General features: G+C 41.3%; 1 protein-coding gene across 2 annotated transcripts in view; it reads right to left on the reverse strand.

Moving 5' to 3' along the window:
* RARB (retinoic acid receptor beta) overlaps positions 1-19,517 on the reverse strand; it is a 349,519-nt gene that overhangs the window by 91,830 nt on the left and 238,172 nt on the right. Inside the window, exon 1 of one of the 2 annotated variants that reach the window (XM_083405280.1) lies at positions 17,288-17,459. The exons of the other annotated variant lie outside the window; for it this stretch is intronic. Within the exon in view, the coding sequence (XP_083261406.1) occupies positions 17,288-17,444 (157 nt within the window). The 5' untranslated portion in view covers positions 17,445-17,459. Of the gene's footprint in view, positions 1-17,287; positions 17,460-19,517 lie in introns of those variants that run through there. 2 annotated transcript variants of the gene reach the window in all.

Consider the following 19,517-nt stretch of genomic DNA (forward strand, 5'->3'; position numbering starts at 1 on the left):
GGGTCACGAAGAACCGGAAATGACTAAACAACAACAAGTTTGCAGGATGGGGAAGAAGGAACCTCAAAAACAGTCCAATAATTTCCTCATTTAATTGGGGGGGGGGGGAGTTTAAAAGGGTCCAGACATCTCTAGACAGTACACCAAGGGGTGACAATTGCAACTTGCTCTGCTTCCTTATGTGCAATTGCAGCATATGACACTTTTAAACGAGAGCTTCTTTCTCAAAATGTGTGCCCTTGCATTTTCCAATCGACATGGCACCCCTTTAAAATTACGTTAGTGCCATACTCTCCATTCCCTATTTGTTCCTGCAAAGCTTAGGAAGCTGTAAGAGTATGAGTAAGATCCTCTTCCCTAATGCCTTTCATCTAGAAATTGCTACTTTCCCATTGCAGTAGCGTAACATTAACCATTGGAATCAGGTATCAGCAGCTACTGGAGTTAATGTGAATATTGACCCTGGCCCTGTGACAGGAGTATATCTTTTTGTAATGCTGGTCCGCATCAGCCTCTCTGAGTCAGAAAATAAAGAGGAGTGCCTTATCAACATGCCGATCTGCTGGAGATGTGTGCCTGCTTCCTGTAATAAATGTGGATGCAAACTCATCGAAACCCTGACATTTGTTTACCTTCCCACATTTAAAGGCTTGTGCATTCTTTAGCAATGCATTTCAGCTGACTTGCTTATTTTAAATATCTCTGTCGACAAAAAAAGATCCAAGGAGGCCTGCGAGTGGGACTCACACGGTATATGCCCCAATTTTGATATCTGCTTCCAAAGCAGTTAGTCTGCTTGCCAAGTTAATATATCTGCCATTTCGGGACTGTTCTGTAGCCCTTCATCTGCATGGATGCTGCTTCCCAGCATAATTTTCTTCTTTTTTCTTTGCCCTTGCTATACTTTTTAAAAAACTGCATTATGCTTTCATCTGATGTCAATGACAGCTGAAAGCATAATGCAGTTTTGCTTTCCAGATTTGCAGAAGTCAGGGCTACCCACAACCTCGCCGAGTCTTTCCTACCCTGCAAATCCCTGAGCAGAGCTGCCTTCTGCTCCAATTAAGCTGCATGGTGCAGTTTCTTCTGCAGTCTGTACGCTGCACCTAATAGCTGGGATGCTAAGTTTGGAAAAGAAACCTGAAGAGGCAACAGGCACAAGCATAAAAGCAGCACTGGTTTAGGACTGCACGCTAATTAGAACGCTACTGACCTGATCAGAATTTTTGGCTTGTTTGCCAGAATGCAATGCTAGAAAAAGTTCCAGTCAACCCGTTTTTGCTACTAATGAGCGTGTGCACAATTGCATATGCCCCAGGGAGTACTGTTGAATGTAGTTAATTGATAGTTGAGACATGCTCACTCTTAAGAAATGTATTTTGGAATGGGGTTCATATTTGTTCGCTATGGGTTCGGATGCCACTTGAAATATTGTCGCCAAACTCAGAGTGAGGACTCCCAAGGTGAAGGAGGCGGATTCTGTTGGTGCCATTTTGAATCAAGATGGTGGACTGAAATGTGGGTTCGCCCCCCTTTTTTTTGCATAATGGGCCTCTGCACCTTTGCCCAATTTGGTGGGACACTTCCAACCTGCCCCAATTTGGCGCCTCCTGAGATATTGTCACTAAACTCAGTGCAAGGGTTCCGAAGGTGCAGAGTCGAGTCTTTGGCTGCGTTTGGATGCCAAGCACCATTCAGAATCAAGATGGAAGACCTACCTAGGTATAGGGAAACCTTTGAGCTGGTAGAGCAGGTAAACTAATGGGTACCATTGTGCGGATGAGTGAAATACTTAGCGAACAAGAACAGAATTATAGCTAAGATTCTACCGTATTTTTCGCTCTATAAGACACACTTTTCCCCTCCTAAAAAGTAAGGGGAAATGTGTGCGTGTGTTATGGAGCAAATGGAGGCAGGAGGCTCTGCTCAGCACTCCCTTTAAAGAGCCGCGTCGAGCGTGTGTGCGGCTCTTCGGGGCTTTTCCCTGAGGTGGGAATATTTCACATTTGAGGTAAACCAAAAAATCATAGCATGCTGCTCTAAAGAGCAATATAAAGAGATTATCTTCCTCTTTTAAACAAGCTCTATCCATAATTTTTTATTAGTTTTGATTGCTAACACATTTGCCATAAATGTGTTTTAAATTCTTTCAGAGGAACTCTTCCTACAACATTATTTATCACACTTTGCATCCTGGTTTAGAGCCAGAGAAAATATGGGAGGTTTAATACCTTTAATACATTTTTCCAGTTGTCCAATATCATACAGACAGACAAAAATGTCAGTGTTCTAATCACATGCAGTAAAACTCACCTGTCAAGTGATATTTCATGTGGCATTGCACTTCTCAATTTCTGTGACTGTTTAATTATAGAAATGCAAAACTCCACAGCATAGTTCAATCCCGAAATTAATGCACTGACTTAATGATCAGAGATATTTCAAGGTTAGTGCCACATTCTTTGAAAATTACAGATCATCCCAATTAATTGGGATGCCAGATGCAGTGATGTGAAACTTTGATTTCCTACATACCTCCCTTTTCATGTCCATTGGAAAGGGTCATTTAAAAACCCAGCAGAGATGTTTAAGTGAGTAATATTTCAATTGTTCAAAAAAAAACAAGTGGCAGTTTGTCTCTTTCTCCTTGGATTAAATCACATAACAGTGTACTCACAATGCTGAATTATATTGATATGTCACATTTAGAAGTGTTCTCCCCCCCGTAGCTGTTTTGCTTTCTATTACAATTATTAGTAGTATTATAACCATTCCTAAGTTCTGATTTACTCATTTCTCTAAGGTGTGAAGGGCTTTAACTCAGCAGACTGTATTCAGCGAAAAATAATTTTCCGTTTACAAAGCAAAGGGCATCACAAAGCAGGTAATAGCCGCATTGTTCGGAGCAAGTTGCTGAACTGTTCTCTGCAGGATTTATGTTTTGTAAGTACTCAAAACAAAGCAAAGCAAAGCAAAACAAAACAAACCAGAAATCATCAGTGCACTAGGCAACTGCTTAACTAATTGGCCATGTCTCATCTTAGGGTCAGCCAATTTGTACAGGTGCACAGGGTGATCTATGCAGCAGGACGAAGTTATTTTTAACAGTTCCTTATCAAAATTTCTGCTGCTCCCTCAACAAATTCTCTGGAGGTTCATATTCAGTTTTTAAAAAAAAATGTAAAGGGGGGTTTACACTAAGGCTGGGCAATATATACATCGTGATATATATCATGATAAATAACAATAAATAAAAATCCATTACATAATTACAAAGTTCATCGTTAAAAAAAACATTAACCCCACATTCGCCACCAATAACTACAATAAAACAGTGGCCGTAGCAATAAACTGTCTATTAAAAATAAACAGCTCACTCTATCTCAAAGACATGTCTTCAAACCATGACTAAAATTCAGCAAAGAGGCACGCAACCAGATCTCTGAAGGCAATGGCCTTGAGCTCAGAGTCAGAGGCTGAGCCGGTCTAAAGCTGCCGTGTTGCTTGCTGGTGAACTGGCCCAGTCTCCTGACATAGAGCCTTAGGCTGGTGGCAGGGAGTTCTGTGATCCTGGATCTCCTGTACAACTGCTCCTATCCAGAGGTAGTAAGTGGGATGCCCCAGAGAGGAGAAGCGCCAGTCCAGGCGGTTGGCCCTTTAAGGATCTACTTTATTCAGGCCAGAGGGCGGAGCAATGGATGGGTGAAGAGGCCCTGTGGAAGCAAGTGGCTCACTATGAACTGTCCGTGGTGCTGCATTCACCATCCCTGTTGTCTCACTGCCTGGCTACCCTTCTCCATGTGTATTGACTACAGACATATAAGAACATGGGCAGATATAAAGTCTTGATGTGCTTGACAAAATTGGGTGATAAATTAAGAATAACCATTCCTTCTAGCTTACTCATGGGGGCTGTTCTCAAAATCAATGGGTAACAAAACCAGACATGCAACTTTAATGGATTAGTCAATTTGATTCATCAATTACAATTGGGAGGGGGTTTCAATTAAACTTAGTGCTCCAATTTATCAGGCAATGACCCTCCACCATCACTGTCAATGGTAACCTGGGTGCCAGTGTTTGCCAGTCAGGGTATCAAATACCAATAATTGATTATATTGATTTTTATGTTTTTCATAGTTGTTATGGCTGAAGTGCTGGACTACTAAAATGGGATGTTCATCTGATTGCCAGTCACCTCTAGTATCAGTACCAAAAGGCAACAGACACAGAGTGCTTCCCAAATGCTTTATTTACACTTGTACTGATTTAATAGAATTTTCATAAGCAATATTTCTCTACAATATGCCAGGAAGGAACAGGAGGGTGATGAATAAGTTTTACTTGTCTCCTCTAGCATTTAGAGTGCAAAAAGCCATATGACCGTGACAAAGTGCTGCTAGTTCAGTTCTGTAGTGGGCATATTCCAGGCATCTTCAGTGGTTGGCACCGCAGCAGAGAGTTTAGCCAAGGTCTCCAGGTCCTCTTGCCTTGAAGACCCACCTCAACTTCCTTCGTCCGCCTCCTATGAAACCTGACCAAAACCTGTTGAGACCACATCATGTGCCTCCAGCCCCTCAGGTTATTCTCTGCCTGTTCTGGAACCTGACACCTAGAGAAAATTCCTCTTATGGGAAACCTTTGAACTGGTAGAGCAGACAAACTAATGGGTACCAATGTGAGGAGAGTGAAATACTTAGCGAACAAGAACAGAATTATAGCTAAGATTCTATTTGATTTTACTCTTAGCAAAAAAGTAAAGATAAAGGACCCCTGGACAGTTAAGTCTAGTCAAAGACAACTATGCGGTTGCGGTGCTCATCTTGCTTTCAGGTCGAGGGAGCCGTGTTTGTCCACAGACAATTTCCGGGTCATTTGGCCAGCATGACTAAACCGCTTCTGGCGCAATGCAATACCGTGACGGAAACCAGAGTGCACGGAAATGCCATTTACCTTCCCGCCGGAGCGGTACCTATTTATCTACTTGCACTGGCGTGCTTTTGACTGCTAGGTTGGCCGGAGCAGGGACAGAGCAATGAGAGCTCACCCCATCGTGGGGATTCGAACCACCAACCTTCCGATCGGCAAGCCCAAGAGGTTCAGTGGTTTAGACAGTAGCGCCACCTGTGTCCCTCTTAGCAATAAGGATACAGGGCTACGAACAACCATGTAGATTTCATATGGTGGCTTAGAAAATTTATAGCCTTACCAAGGACAAAAAGAGTTCATTTGAAAACGAGTCATTCCCACTACCAAGCCTAGATTTCCAAGTTGATTTATTTGGTCGGTTTGTTTCACTAAGTGGTCATAAACAGATGAAGCTACATTATACTGGGACAGTCCATCTGAAGCTCCCTTGCATTATTAGCCTGTGTGGCTCAGTAATGTCTACACTGGGCAGATGGCAACAGTTCAGGGTTTCAGACAGGTATATTTCCAGCTCTACCTGGAGACACCGGCAACTGAACCCGGGATCTTCTTCTTTCTAAGCCTGTGAACCAGCACTTAAGCTGGTTAGAGATAGCAGGGTGTTTTATGGCAGTTTCAATATTTACAAACCAGTTTGTCCAATCACTACATTCTATTGTTTCCTCAGATAAGCAGGACCCCGGTGAACAATTAAAGCTTTCAATAAATAATCTGTAAGCACATTCATTTGATTTACTGTTATTTGATACAGCAGTTAGTTTCAATGGGGCAGTTAATATTGATCATGCAAAGCACTACACACAAACATGAAACACTTCCAGAACTCCATGGATTATTACTTTTTATCTGCCACTCATCACAGTTACTTGTAATTGTAGTGAGATTTAAAATCAATAATAATTAGTGTTCTTGCACATTTAAAAGAAAGGAATAGGGTAAGTTATGTTTTGGTTTGGGCAAAAATCAGACACAACCGACCACCTAAACATACAAGGGCAGGGCAAGTTTCTGGAAGAATATTAGTACAACATGGATAAAAAGTCAAACACGTATCAGACCAAATCAAGAAGAAAACAGCTTTGCCAGGATGTGACTAACTTGGGAGTTATGTAGGCACCAAGATGACAAGCAGTGACAATGACACCATCATTTTGAAGGAGGAGGAGGAAGAGAAGAAACAGCAGTAGTATGGGAGATAGAAGGACGAAGGCAATCCAGTTTGCCAAAGCAATTATGACCAACAATAAAGAATTTGCAGACACAATTATCTACCTTCATATTAGTACACCTTGATCTGTGCAAATGCAACTTCGTTCGTTCCCATGTGTTTCAATACAACACTGCCAGTCGAAAGCTTGTTAAACCAATTTCAATTCAGCACTGACCCAAAGTAAACATGCCCAATGGTTTGCCTCCAGTTCTGGAAGTGGAAAGTTTGTTTGGTTAGACTGATCATGATACAGTGCATTTAGTAAGGGGTTGCTTGTCCTGGTCTCCAGTTCTTTGCAGCTAATACTGGCAGCCGTGTACCTTTCTCCGCTCTTCTGGCAAATGAAACTGTCACTCCACTAGAGACACGCACTGAAAGCCGTTTTTTCTTGCCAGAAATAACAAGGGATTCACTGTATGGGCAATGTTAATTTTTCTCCTTTGAAAATGAATGGGAATGTTGCTACTGATACAGCAATGAAAAAATCCATCCTCTAACAAGGACACCCATTCCAATTAAAGGGACTAGCAGAGCTGCTGTATGTGAGATATTGATCTATAACCAGTACTCTTCATTGGTTCTGCTGCACATAATGCGAATTTAAGAAAACAGCGGTATTCTAGCTGTTTCGCTACTGTAATAATTCTAGATAATTAAAATGTGATTTCATTATTAAACTGCAACAAGAGCTCTGTATGAAACAAACCATTCAGAAAGATTTCTTTTTCATCAATTATTTGTTATTTATCTGATGCAACAATATGAAAGGCTGATTAAAATGTATGATTCCATATGCAGTTTCTCGTCATTAAGGCCAATGGAAGCATTTTGAGGACCATAATGAAATAATTACATTTGCTTTCAAGTATTCTCCTCTTCAATAATGTACAGCAATGCAGCACTAAATTAAAACATTAGGAACTAAATTTCACTTGCATCTATTTCCATTTGAGCTAATTATATCCCCAAGCTTTCCAAGAAACTAGGCCCTAAAAATCTTTTGAAGTTGGAATGGCCCAAAGAAAAAGACTTTTATAGTTAAGAGCTTTGATGAAAAAACAAAGGCGATTCAGCCTCAGGTGCCTAAATATTTCAAGGAAATAAAATATATATTCAGGAAGAAAGTTGGGCAAAATTCAGGGAATTATTTAAGTATTCAAGCTTAGTTGTTTAAATGTGGATGTTGTGATTCTGGCTCCATCTATATTTGCCACTTCTGAACAAATTAATGCCTTCCTACCAGAGAAGAACTACTAAAAAATGGGTTCAGTACCTAATTTGGGTTCATGAATACTTTTCAGCTCTTCAGTTTAATTATGCTCAAGATGTTAGATTGATTTTTTTTAAAAAAAGAAGAAGATTTTGTAACCATTTCAGCCACCATGAAGCAATTTTGAACCAGTTCAGGCCTTCACAACTTACAATAACTCCCAGTTTGATAGTAGGCTACCAGCCAACATGACAGCACCATCTTTATGCACTCCAGGCGGACAAGAAAATCAGGAAGTTGAATGTGTAGTTAGGTAGGCTGCCTTTGGATTGGCAGAGCCCATCTCAATGACCTACTTGGAACCCCAAAGAAAGTTGTCTCTTCAATACATATTGCAGGGTCGGGGATCACAGCACTTGGGAATGCAAATACCTCTGTTTGAAACCCTTGTCTGCACTATACATTTAAAGCAGCATCATGCCACTTTAAAAACAGTCATGGCTTCCCTCAAAGAATCTGGGGAACTGTAGCGGGTTTTTTTTAAAGGTGCTGAGAGCTGCTGGAACACCCCCGCTCCCCTCACAGTGCTACAATTCCCACAGTTCCCTTGAAAGGTGGATTGGTTGTTTAGCTATGTACTCTGAAAACTGCAGCTCCAGCTATAGGATTTTTAATACAAATTCAGCAATCACTGTATTCAGTTTTCACAAAGGGAAATTCATTTTCTGTCTCAGTGCAACCATTGCGTAACTTTCCGGATGAAAATTGTTTGAGGTTTCAAATATCAAACACAAACACATGAGTAAAGGTAAAGGGCGGTTAAGTCCAGTAAAAGGCGACTATGGGGTTGTGGCACTCATCTCGCTTTCAGGCCGAGGGAGCAGGCGTTTGTCCACAGGCAGCTTTCTGGGTCATGCGGCCAACATGATTAAACTTCTTCTGGAGCAATGGGACACCACGATGGAAACCAGAGCACACGGAACCGACGTTTACCTTCCCGCCACAGTGGTACTTATTTATCTACTTGCACTGGTGTGCTTTTGAACTGCTAGGTTGGCAGGAGCAGGGACCGAGCAACGAGAGCTCACCCCGTCACAGGGATTCGAACTGCTGACATTCTGATAGGCAAGTCCAAGAGGCTGAGTGGTTTAGACCACAGCGCCACCCGCATCTAATAAACGCATGAGTACTCCGCTGCCCCCCAGACATGCTGTGTTTGGCTTATCTGCTCAGGTATGTTCACCCTGGAAATTGTGGCATTCTTGTTGTAGAATGGTAAGGGAGGGATTAGGAGAATGTCACCCTTCTCCCCCATTTATGATAACTTGCGCTTTTTTGTGCAAGGAGAATGGTTTCTGAGGGAATGTGAAAGGCTGAAGCCCAAGTCATTCACATGTTCTGCCCTGTTCCTGCCCCGCTCCACAAGTTAGAACAAAAAAAGCAGAAAGGTGCAGGACATTGGTCAGGTAATAGAGAAGGATTGTTAAAAACCTGCTAGCAATCAAACCAGCCAAATCCATGCACTAAACCTCCCAGCTAGAAGCATGTTGTGTTAAAACACTGATGGGATAGCTCAGTTAGTAGTGAATGAGACTCTTAATCTCAGGGTAATGGGTTTGAGCCCCACAATGGGCAAAATATTCCTGCATTGCAGGGGGTTGGACTGAATGACCCTCAGGGCTCTCTTCCAACTCTACAGTTCTGTTATTCTGTGTTGTGAAGCATAGCACATATGGCCCAAACAGCCCATCTGAAAATGGTACGATGCCCAGGGAGGAAGCCTCGTCCCAAGTAATTGTATGTAGAGAGGAGTATTTTGTAAAATATATATATAATATAAATATAAAAAATACATATTCTCATCTACTCTATATAAATTGCACCAGTAATACCACTGCTCTGTATCACGAAGATCAATTGAGTCATGCTCCATTCACAGATATGTTTTGCAAGAGTGGGAAAAAGCTGGCTCATTTAGCACCCTGAGTCTGGGTGTGCAACAGTATGGTGTGGAAATGAATCACCTGTAACTAATGTAGTGTTGAGTATGCCTAGCAAATTAACAAGTCAGAGCCAAGCGATAAGGATTCTATCAGCCAGTTGAAATCCCATTCAAACAGATCCAAATGTTATTCTTCACCTTAAGGCAACAGTTATGTTTTGGAAATGGATCAAAAGAAGAAGATAACTCTGTTACTGCCAGAATTTGTCTGCCACACCAGTTTTTATTAATAGGAATGTGGAGTCCACACCCTCTGGAGTACTATAGCTCTGCTGCCACTCAGAACTGGGATAATGAACAATTGGTCTAATCTGGGATAAAGGAGGTTATGCAAATACTTCCAAACCTCAAATTAAACTTTTATATGCCCAAATACCAGTGGTTAAAGCAGCAGCCATCTCAGGTGTCGCCAGTGTGTGTGCACAGAACGCTTTCCATTATCAATTAAGTTCTGGGAATAGAATTAAATTCCTTTTTAATTCAAAAAGAATTATCAACACAGGCTGAAATTATTGCGAATTATTGAAGACGTGAACTATTGAAGATGCTTACTTTGAGCAACAAATACACCACTGCTGCTGTTTCCTTCTTGGCCATCAAACGTTTGTTGTATGAAATGAGCTGAAACGTTTCTTTTCCTCACACTAACGAAGATTACAGAAATAAAACTGAGCTGGCATTCCGTTACAAATCAAGACAGCTTTAAAGAGGTGCATCTGTTAAAATATTTGAAAACAGGCTAAATTGACAGCTTGAGTAAAAACAACGGAAATAAGACCAAAACAAACGAGACATGCTACTGAAATGGCGATGAAAGCAAATACTAATCTCATCTCCCTGAGAATGTATTTGAAACCAAAGGAAGTTGACTTTGTGAAACAGAAGGCTATGTGGAGCTATGTTGAGTCCATTACACTTCCCAGAGCTTGAGCTGCCCTAAGCTGAAAGTATAGCTAAAAATGTTTGTCTACAGGCAAACATTTAGTCCTGGCTGCTTACATCAGCCCATGCGTCGGGAATAACTATTTTTCTGTGTAACAAAAAACCATGCCCCCCACCCCGCTGCAAATAAGAATTTTTGATCCAGTAACTCAGCATTGTTTAGCTGAAGACACTAAACTCCCATCTGCTACAAACAGCACACTTTCTTCACATTTTTCCTGCACTATTATACTTCCAGAATTTCTGGGGAAATAACACGTCTCAGATGTAATCCTGGGCTTATTTACACAAGCTCAAGTACCACTAAAGTCAAGGCAGCTTATGCATCCATAAAGACAGCTATTTCTGTTGCATAAAACAGTCAGCATACCAGGACTCCAACCAAACAAGTCATAGAAACCTTTGAATTCCACCTCTTTGCAAGTCTTCAATCTTAGGTGGATCACAACTTTTTGTTTAAAATCCGTGTTGTGAGCCTTCAATTGCACAACTGCAGTCTTCTCTGAGCACTTGAGATTTAGGGAGATTTAATTCTAAGTAAATGTACAAAGGTCTGGGCTGTTAAATCCATGTCTTCAAAGGCAATTATGCTCCGAAGTCTATTATGATGTGTGGGATTGAAGGAAAGGGGTGTATTCACTGGTTGTAAAAAGGCTCCCGTCTAAAAATAACACCCATATTCATGAATAAATATTATGTTCTAGATACTTAAGAGTGGGCACTCAGCTGCCACTTAAAGCTATGCATGTTGGAGTTGCAACAATATGATTGGAGTCCTTTGATTTTACTCTACACAATGATGCAGACTGACTTATTGATAAAGCCCAAGCACTGAACATCAAAATTCACACAGAACAATAAAACAAAGGCAAAATAAAGTATCTGCAGACCTATTTACATGTTACTTATGCGTAGAGCAGGCAGAACTTTTAGCCTTGTCCCCGATGTTGTGTTTTCTTTCCACGACAGTGACTTCAAGGGAAGGAAGAGGACCACTCTATTCTCCCTTGGTCAGACTACACCTGGAATAGGGTGCCCAATTCTGGGCACCACAATTTAAGAAGGATGTTGACAAACTGAGACATGTGCAGAGTAACCAAGATGATCAAAGGTCTGGAAACCAAGCCTTATAAGGAACAGTTAAAGGAGATGGTTATGTTTAGCCTGGAAAAGAGGAGACTGAGAGCAGGTATGATAGCCATCTTCAAATATCTCAAGGGCTGTCACATGGAAGACGGAACAAGCTTGTTTTCTCCTGTTCTGGAGGGTAGGACTCGAATCAATGGCTTCAAGTTACAAGAAAGGAGAGTCCAACTAAACATGAGGAATACATTTCCGATTGTAAGAGCTGTTCAACAGTGGAACAGAGGTTGTGGACTCTCCTTCATGGGAAGTTTTTAAGCAGAGGCTGGATGGCCATGTGTGATGCTTTAGCTAGGATTTCTGCATTGCAGAGGGTTGGACTAGACGACTCTCAGGATCCCTTCCAACTCCACAATTCTATATGCAAGCAGGACACCCACACAGCCAGGCTCCCTGATCATATGGAGTTCAGCTGTGTGGGTTTGGCTTTCTCTACAGACCACTGTGTACAATAGGTCCACTTTGAAAACAGCTTTCTTTTCAGCTCGGACACATCTTTTATGTAGCCTTTAGGATGCACTGGGAAAATGAGGCTGCAAAGGCACAAAAGCAGCATGTGAAAGCTTTAATTTTATTCTAATTGACTGGGTTTCAACTTCTCTTGGCAGTATTCTTTTAGCTTTGTTTTTAGATAACATTTAAATGGACTCCTGTTGGAAATGTTGGTTGACCTGATGGACATCCTATGCCCTTTTAAAATGTGGCTCTTTTTTTTGGGGGGGTATTATTCTTATTTTGATTTTATATATTGTGATCTTTTCTGTGAACCTCCCTGAGACCTCCGGGTATAGGGTGGTATATAAATTCAATAAATAAATAAAATTTCAAAAATGTTTTGCCTAGCAGCTTTTCTCAATCTATGTGTGGGTCTGTATCTTGCAGCCTGCTTTAAAGCAGTTTCCATGCTGGAAAGCAGACACAGAACAGCTTTGCCATAGACACACCCACTACGACAACATCCCTACATAAGCCACTGGAAAGTTCCTCTTTGCTGGAATTTTTTTTTGGTGGGTGGGGGGGGGGGCATTTAGCAGTCGCAAATCTGTATCCTGTTCACTGACTACGCTTGTCGAACCCCACATTGATTTTGGAGCCCAGCTTGTTGGGGGAAAGGACACGTTGCCTAGCTAGGAATTCAGAGATAGGCATCAAAACATTTTGCCACGGGTTCAAACGCACTGTTATTAACACGAACTCAATCTGCCAGCTGTATAAAACAGCAACATGGGAAACGTATGAGACACAGCAGTTGAATTCTAACGCTGATGCACTTTGTGATTAGAGTAAGCAGGCAACCAAAGTTGTATGTAGAGCAGGAGCTTGGGGAACACACATTTGGGTGGTGTATGTAAAGAGTACACTACTTTTCCTTGCTTTATTAGCGGGACCATTACGCTATGTGTCAGATAAAAAGATGCTCAAATTCAAGAGTGCCTTGTACAAAACTAGAGGGTGCTTTGCTTTGGTCACCGTTTTAAAACGAACAATGAATTGGGCCTGCCATATCAAACACGAGATCTGCTTGGACTTTTCTGCGTATGAACAAGTGCTCCTATTCCAAACTTCATAAAAGAGATAATTTTCAAGATATTTGGCAGGACGTTTTAAGTTGGTTGCACACAGCCAAGCTAACGTAAGGGTTAAGTGCAGTGTTAAGAAAAGAATGTGGCTCCCCACCCCACCCCCATAGTGTATTATTAGCTCAGTTGCATTATTTGGTATGTTCATATGTCCTATGGGCCTGTTTTGTACATTTTATATGTACAATGGATGCAGGTAAAGTGATTCTGTAACATGTCCACTTTGCGAATGGGCACAGAAGGAGATGCGGGGAAAGGGTAAGATTTGTGTGTGTTGAGAGAGGGGAGCAGTTTGTGATGAAAATGTTGTTTGTTATACTATAGGGAAAAGCTGACATAAACTGTTAGCATTCCTTTACATTTTTTAAAAACTAACTTCAGCATCAATGTTTCACATGCATGTGCACCTGTTTGTGTGTGTGTGTGTATGTGTTTTAAACAGAAAAAAAGTTTGATAGTCTGAAGGAAAACAAACAAGTTATACTGTGACATAGGGAGAAATTCAAGACACTCAGATTTCATTGCTTTTCAAAAGTGCATTAAATTAGTTTGGATCCAATTAAAGTACCAGGGATCAAGTGTCTTTTAAGAAAATTTGCAGCAAATAAAAGCTTCCTTTTAATCTCTGCATTAGGAGCTTGCATTGAAACTTTAAATAAAGGAAAGGTGCATAAAAATAAACCTTGTCTTCTGCAGCTGAAATGCAGAACTTGCCAACAGCACCTGCTGCAATTCAATACTTAGGAATGTAGATTTCCAGGCATGCACTTCAATGTGTTTGTTTTTACATTCTGACTGGAGATATGAAAGATAATAAAGCATTGAGTTGTATGTTAGGACAGATGTTTCTGGGCTTTTTTTTTTATAACTGGGATAGCATAAGAATTCACAAAGTCCTAAACATTACAAGCCGCCAGAAGTTTAGCAATGAATTTTTATGGATTGCAGGTTTTGTTCACAGCGGGTTTTATACAGAACTGCAGTCTATCATCTTCATTTAACATAAAATCTTACTGGGAAGCGTTGTTATTCTAAATTAAGCACTATTAAGTCCCATTCATTCCAATGGAGCAATTCAGTCCGTAACACTAAACACACTTGCAGAATGGGGCTTACTGGGTAATAACGCAGTGGGACCTACTTCTGAATAGACATGCATAGGATTGTGCCTCACTTTCTCACTGAAATCAACAGTATTTAAAAAGCTCAGCAATGGGTGACATCTAACGAAGTCATACTAGGAAGAGAACCACGGACATAAGTCAATTAACTTTTTGTGGTTCTGCTCTGAGAAAAACTAATATTGGCTATCATCCACTGACTGCTTCAAGTGCTTTATTTTTAAAATGTGTAATACCTGCAGAAAAGCTTTTCTTGTTATCAGATTAACTACATCTTTCTTTACAAGACCATCAAAAGTCAGAAATAGCATGTCCATTAGTTGCATACATACTGCTTTATTTCTGATCAGGCAGCATGAAATAAAATCATCTCTTCATCTTAATAATCAAGTATCTGAAATTTCTCCAAAGTTCCAAGTTAACCCCTTCACACTTGGCTGCCAATGAAACAGAAATCCATATTTTACCTTAAGATAAAATAGAGTATTTATGTAATCTTAGCTTTAGACTTAATTCACTAATTCAAGTCGATCCCTTTGATTATGGTGCACTGACCCCGATTTCTTAACCGTTAAAGGGAAGAGCTTATTGGTAATACTTTAAACTGCAATCAATCACGGTTCTGCTCTGTTTCTTTAAAAACACTGTTTTCTTTAGACAAAGACTTTCGCATAGTTTTAAGTCACACACTATTTGGAGGGGGGGGAAATTAGATGATTACAAAATTTCTATCACAAAACCTTAAACACACGAGAGTTAAGAGGATGTAGTTAAGGCATTACATATTCTGGATGAAGCATTTTATTGACTGAATTGCTTCTGGAGAGAAATGTTGATGCTACTCTGCTGCTCTTTTCTGAGATTAATGCAGCTGTTATGCTCTACCTGGCATCCTAAAATTTCATATCTGTTGAAGATGCATGGCAACCGAGGTGTAAATGAACTAAAAGGCTCATTTATGCAGCCAAACCCAAATAAGCTTGACTCACTGACTCACTCTTATCGTATGAACTGACTGTTCATACTAACAGAGGACTTAGCACAAGAAGGAAATACTTGTTGTTGGAGCTACACGTTATTTTCCCCTGCAGCTGCAGAACACACTATGTTGACTTCACACTTTTAGAATTCCAAGTAATACATTTAACCACTAAACTTGAAAGGGGGGGGGGGGAGAGAAACTTGAAATATGAGCTATTTAAAACTCTGCTTACAATTTAAGAGTTCCAAAGTACTTTATGCATGATGTGTAACCACCTGCATTCCCGGCTTGCTTTGATAAATGCTAATCTGAAAGTTTGAAAGTTTAACAACATTGCAGTTTAAGCTGTGGTCCTTACAAAATTGAGAATTCCTGAAAGCACTTTGCTAAACCTCCCCCCCCCCCCTTTTCTGGTTAATAGTTCCTTTGATTGGCTTCCCTTCTTCTAATCCAGCCTCTTTCCTTATCCCCAGCTCTAGGCAAATGACACATTTAACACTTGCTGCCTGCTGGTAATGGTGAACCACACACACCCGTTTAACTTGCTCAGGAGAAAAGGCAGCATATATACATATTTTAAAAGCTGGTTCTAATTAATGGCATTGTGAAAGACTTGTAATATTTTGACTTCAAACAGATCGCCAGCAGTAAATTCTCTAAACTATTTTTCTAGAAGTTTGATATTGTAAAATAAAAATACCTAAAGTATGCTGTTATAGAAAACTTGCTAAGAAAACAAAACTTTCCAGAACATATTTACAAACTTAAGCAAAGTTCTTTCTCAGTTAGCTATACAGAATTAACACAGTCTTTCAACCTGCAAGCGTGGAAACGCCTAGAAAATATTTTCTGATTTGCTTGTTTTGGGTTTGTTTTTGACTTTGCCTCTACTTTCCTAAAGAGGCGAAAATGTTAAATTCTTCAGGGACTAGCTTCTAAGTTTTGTTTGCATGTCCAGTGCTAACGGAGACCGAATTGTGATGAAAATATGTTGACTGTAGCATTAGCTCTCACACATCTGAACAAAATTCCCATTTCTTTTTCTTCCCTTGTGGATTAAACACTCTGAATTTTTTAAAAAAGCTCCACCTATTTCAAAGCAACTGGGATACCTAGGAATCACAATGATATCAAACATACTTCTATAGTCAATGCCTCATTGAGGTGTCAAAGAGTATGTTAAAAAAAATGATAGATAGCCATCATTTATCTAAATCAGTGTCAGAGCAATGAAGCATCCTTCAAGGGTGTGTTTTTTTCTTCTTTTAATGCAGAGAAAGTGGTGCTGGGACTATTTCTTGCTGTTTCTCAGACTCGAAACGTAAGATTAAGGATTGCCGCTGTTTGCCACCTATGTTCTCTAACACTATGTCAAGATCTGATAACAAAACAGCATTTTTTTAAAAAGAAAACCTGCGCCGGCGAAGAAGCAGCTCCCTGTTCCTGAAAGTCCCAGGCTCTGAACAGATTCGGAAAGCGCTGAGATAATTGATGGGGAAACACAAGGGGTGTTCACAGTTAGTTTTCTAGCAAAAACAGGGACTTCTTAGAGCAACAAAGTAAAAAGGAGAAAGGTGGCAGCAAGGTCAATGCAAAGAAATATTGCCTCTTCTCCCCACCCCACCCCACCCACGCCCAGAAAAAAAAAAGGAAAACATTTATGGGAGTTTACAACTCCCAATTCTGCCCACCCTATTGAGGCTAAAGTCACAGGGCAGCACACTGCCAAATGAACTGGTTGCTTAGGTGTTAAAAGGCACCTGGGGGAAAAGAGATAGACTAAATTCAAAACAGGGTATTAGAAGAGCAAAGAGCCTGTACAGATCAGGAAAATTTACACAACCTACACTGAATGATAAATAAATAATAATAATAATAATCCGTTTCCCCCCCATGAACATTAAGTCTATTTACAAGCTGCAAAGAACACACTAGAGAAGCAACACTGCAAGCGGGAAAAGCAAAGCACACCTAGGCTTGTGTTCTTTCAAAATGTTTGAAGAATTTGTATGCACAACCACATATCTGAATAGCTGTGGTTTGGAAAGGATGCCTCTTTCACCTGTTTGTGTGTGTAGCGGCTATTATTATTATTATTATTATTATTACATCATGCAAATAAATAAAGCAGAGGGGGGAAAGTGGAGCAAAATAACCGCGGGACCTACATTGCGCACTGTGCCGGTGCCGCCACTCTGTTTGTGCCAATCCACTGAAGCATGCTTTGAGAGCCTTCTCCTGGAGCATGCAGGAAGACGGACTTGCAGTGTAGAAATCCAGCATTTGACCAGGGCTTACTGCTAGGACATCCATGCAGTCAAACATGATTCCCCCTCCACAGTAGGTCTGGAAAAGTGCCTTCCGCTAGGTGTGGAGGAAAATGGCATAGGAAAGTACCTCCAACTCCATCAAACTCTGCCCCCTTTTTGGCACGTAGGCTGTTGGTCTTTTTCCCAGACCAGAATCATGAATTATGACAGACAACACAGCTAAAAGCCTGTAATTGATCCAAATGATCATTTACCATTTTCCAGCCTGTTCAGCCAATCCGGCAGAATAGGAGGGGGGAAGCAGGGAGCTTTCCAAGTTTCAGTTTTCCTCCATCTCTTCCTCAAAACCTCGAAGGAGCCTTCTTGCTTCTCAGGCTTCCACCAAATAGGTGTTTTAAAAAATATCCTGTGCAGCGTCCAAGTTTTGCAGAGAAAACAGGCTTCGGTGAGAGCTCTGGATCCCCCCTTGCCGGCGAATAGATCCTTCTGCCTGCGAACAGCTCACTTCCTACTACTTGTGTCACACAGAATGAAAGATTGAATTGCTTAATATATGCGAGTGAACTTTCCATGAACCCTTCCCAGGCTGCTAACCTTCAAATGACCCAACCAGTCTGACATCACCAACTCCCAGGATTCTCACACAGCTTAAAAACTCCCGGCAGCCTTGCAAAATAATGCAGGCAGCCACAGAAGCAGGCAGCCAGTAGCTGCCGTTCCTATAATAACGTCCCTTTAGAAAGGAAGACAAACACTTTTAAAAAAAGATATAAAATAGAAATAAGAGTTGCCTCAGGATTCTAAGCAGCAATGCTGCACACACACACACACACACACACACACACACAGACATGCCTTAAAGTTTACAAAATCTGTCTCTTTATCCTCCCTCCGCTGTTTAATTCTTCTCCAAAGCTTCTTTTCTACAAAGATTTCCTTCCTTCCTTCAAGTGAAGCAAACATACACGCTCGATTCTACGCACAAACACGTCCCAATTCTCTCCTGGCATCATTCAGGAAAGACAAGGGTGACATATTGCATTCACTCTATTATATATAAAAACAGACTTAATGGGGGACAATCTTATACATACAGCTCACAATGATTTGCCAGACCAGCGTTAGACAGGACACACACACACACACGGGGGGGGGGGAGAGCGCGTAGTGGAATTCCCTCATGCCTTGGACAGGGTTCTGCATCTATGCTTCCAGTTCCCCCACATACACTGCCATGGTTAGGTTGTGCTCAGAAGCTGCAGCACACAGCAAAGTACACACTAGCACAATTTTTGCATGCAATCTTGTTGATAAGTGCATGCTTTCCCCCCTTCATAAAAGTTATTGTATCTCAACATAGCTCAACATATATATCTCGACATATGGGGGTGGGTGGGAATCATGCGTGAAACAGCCCTCAAATCCTTCAGCGGTTCAGTTGCCAGTACAGTGGTACCTCGGGATGCGAACGGGATCCGTTCCGGAGCCCCGTTCGCATCCCGAAGCGAACGCAACCCATGTCCGCACGTCTGTGCGTGCCACGTTCCGGTGCTTCTGCGCATGTGGTCATTTTGACAGTCTGCGCATGCGCGCGCGGTGAAACACACTCTGTTACTTCCGGGTCGCCGCGGAGCGCAACCCGGATTTGCCAAACCCAAAGCGTATTCATCCCGAGGTATGACTGTATTAAATTTTTTTTAAGTCCAGTGCACAGCAAAATCACTCTGTCCCTGCTTTCAAAATGAGCCCCCCCGTAACTATGATAGTGCAAAGCTATTGACGGCGATGAAAGCACAGCAGCCAAATGCAGCTTATAATAATTCTAAAGCAACACTCCACCTGCTTTTTATCTGTTCACACAGATCCCTGTCTATGACAGGGATGGAGAACCTGCGATCAATCCAGAGGTTGATGGATTATTCAAGCCCCTTGTTGGGTGAACAATTCTTGGAATGGGGGGGGGTTGGACTAGATGACCCTCGTAGTCCCTTCCAACTCTGCAATTCTAGGATTCTATGAACCACTGGCTGTGTTGGCCGAGGTCGATGGGAGCTGAGAGTCCAACATTAGGAAGGACCATGTGTTCTACACACTTGGTCTACAGCGATTGGCATCAGGTCGCCAGGAT

This window comes from Podarcis tiliguerta (genome assembly GCF_965153285.1).
Source record: "Podarcis tiliguerta genome assembly, chromosome: 12".
NCBI lineage: Eukaryota > Metazoa > Chordata > Lepidosauria > Squamata > Lacertidae > Podarcis > Podarcis tiliguerta.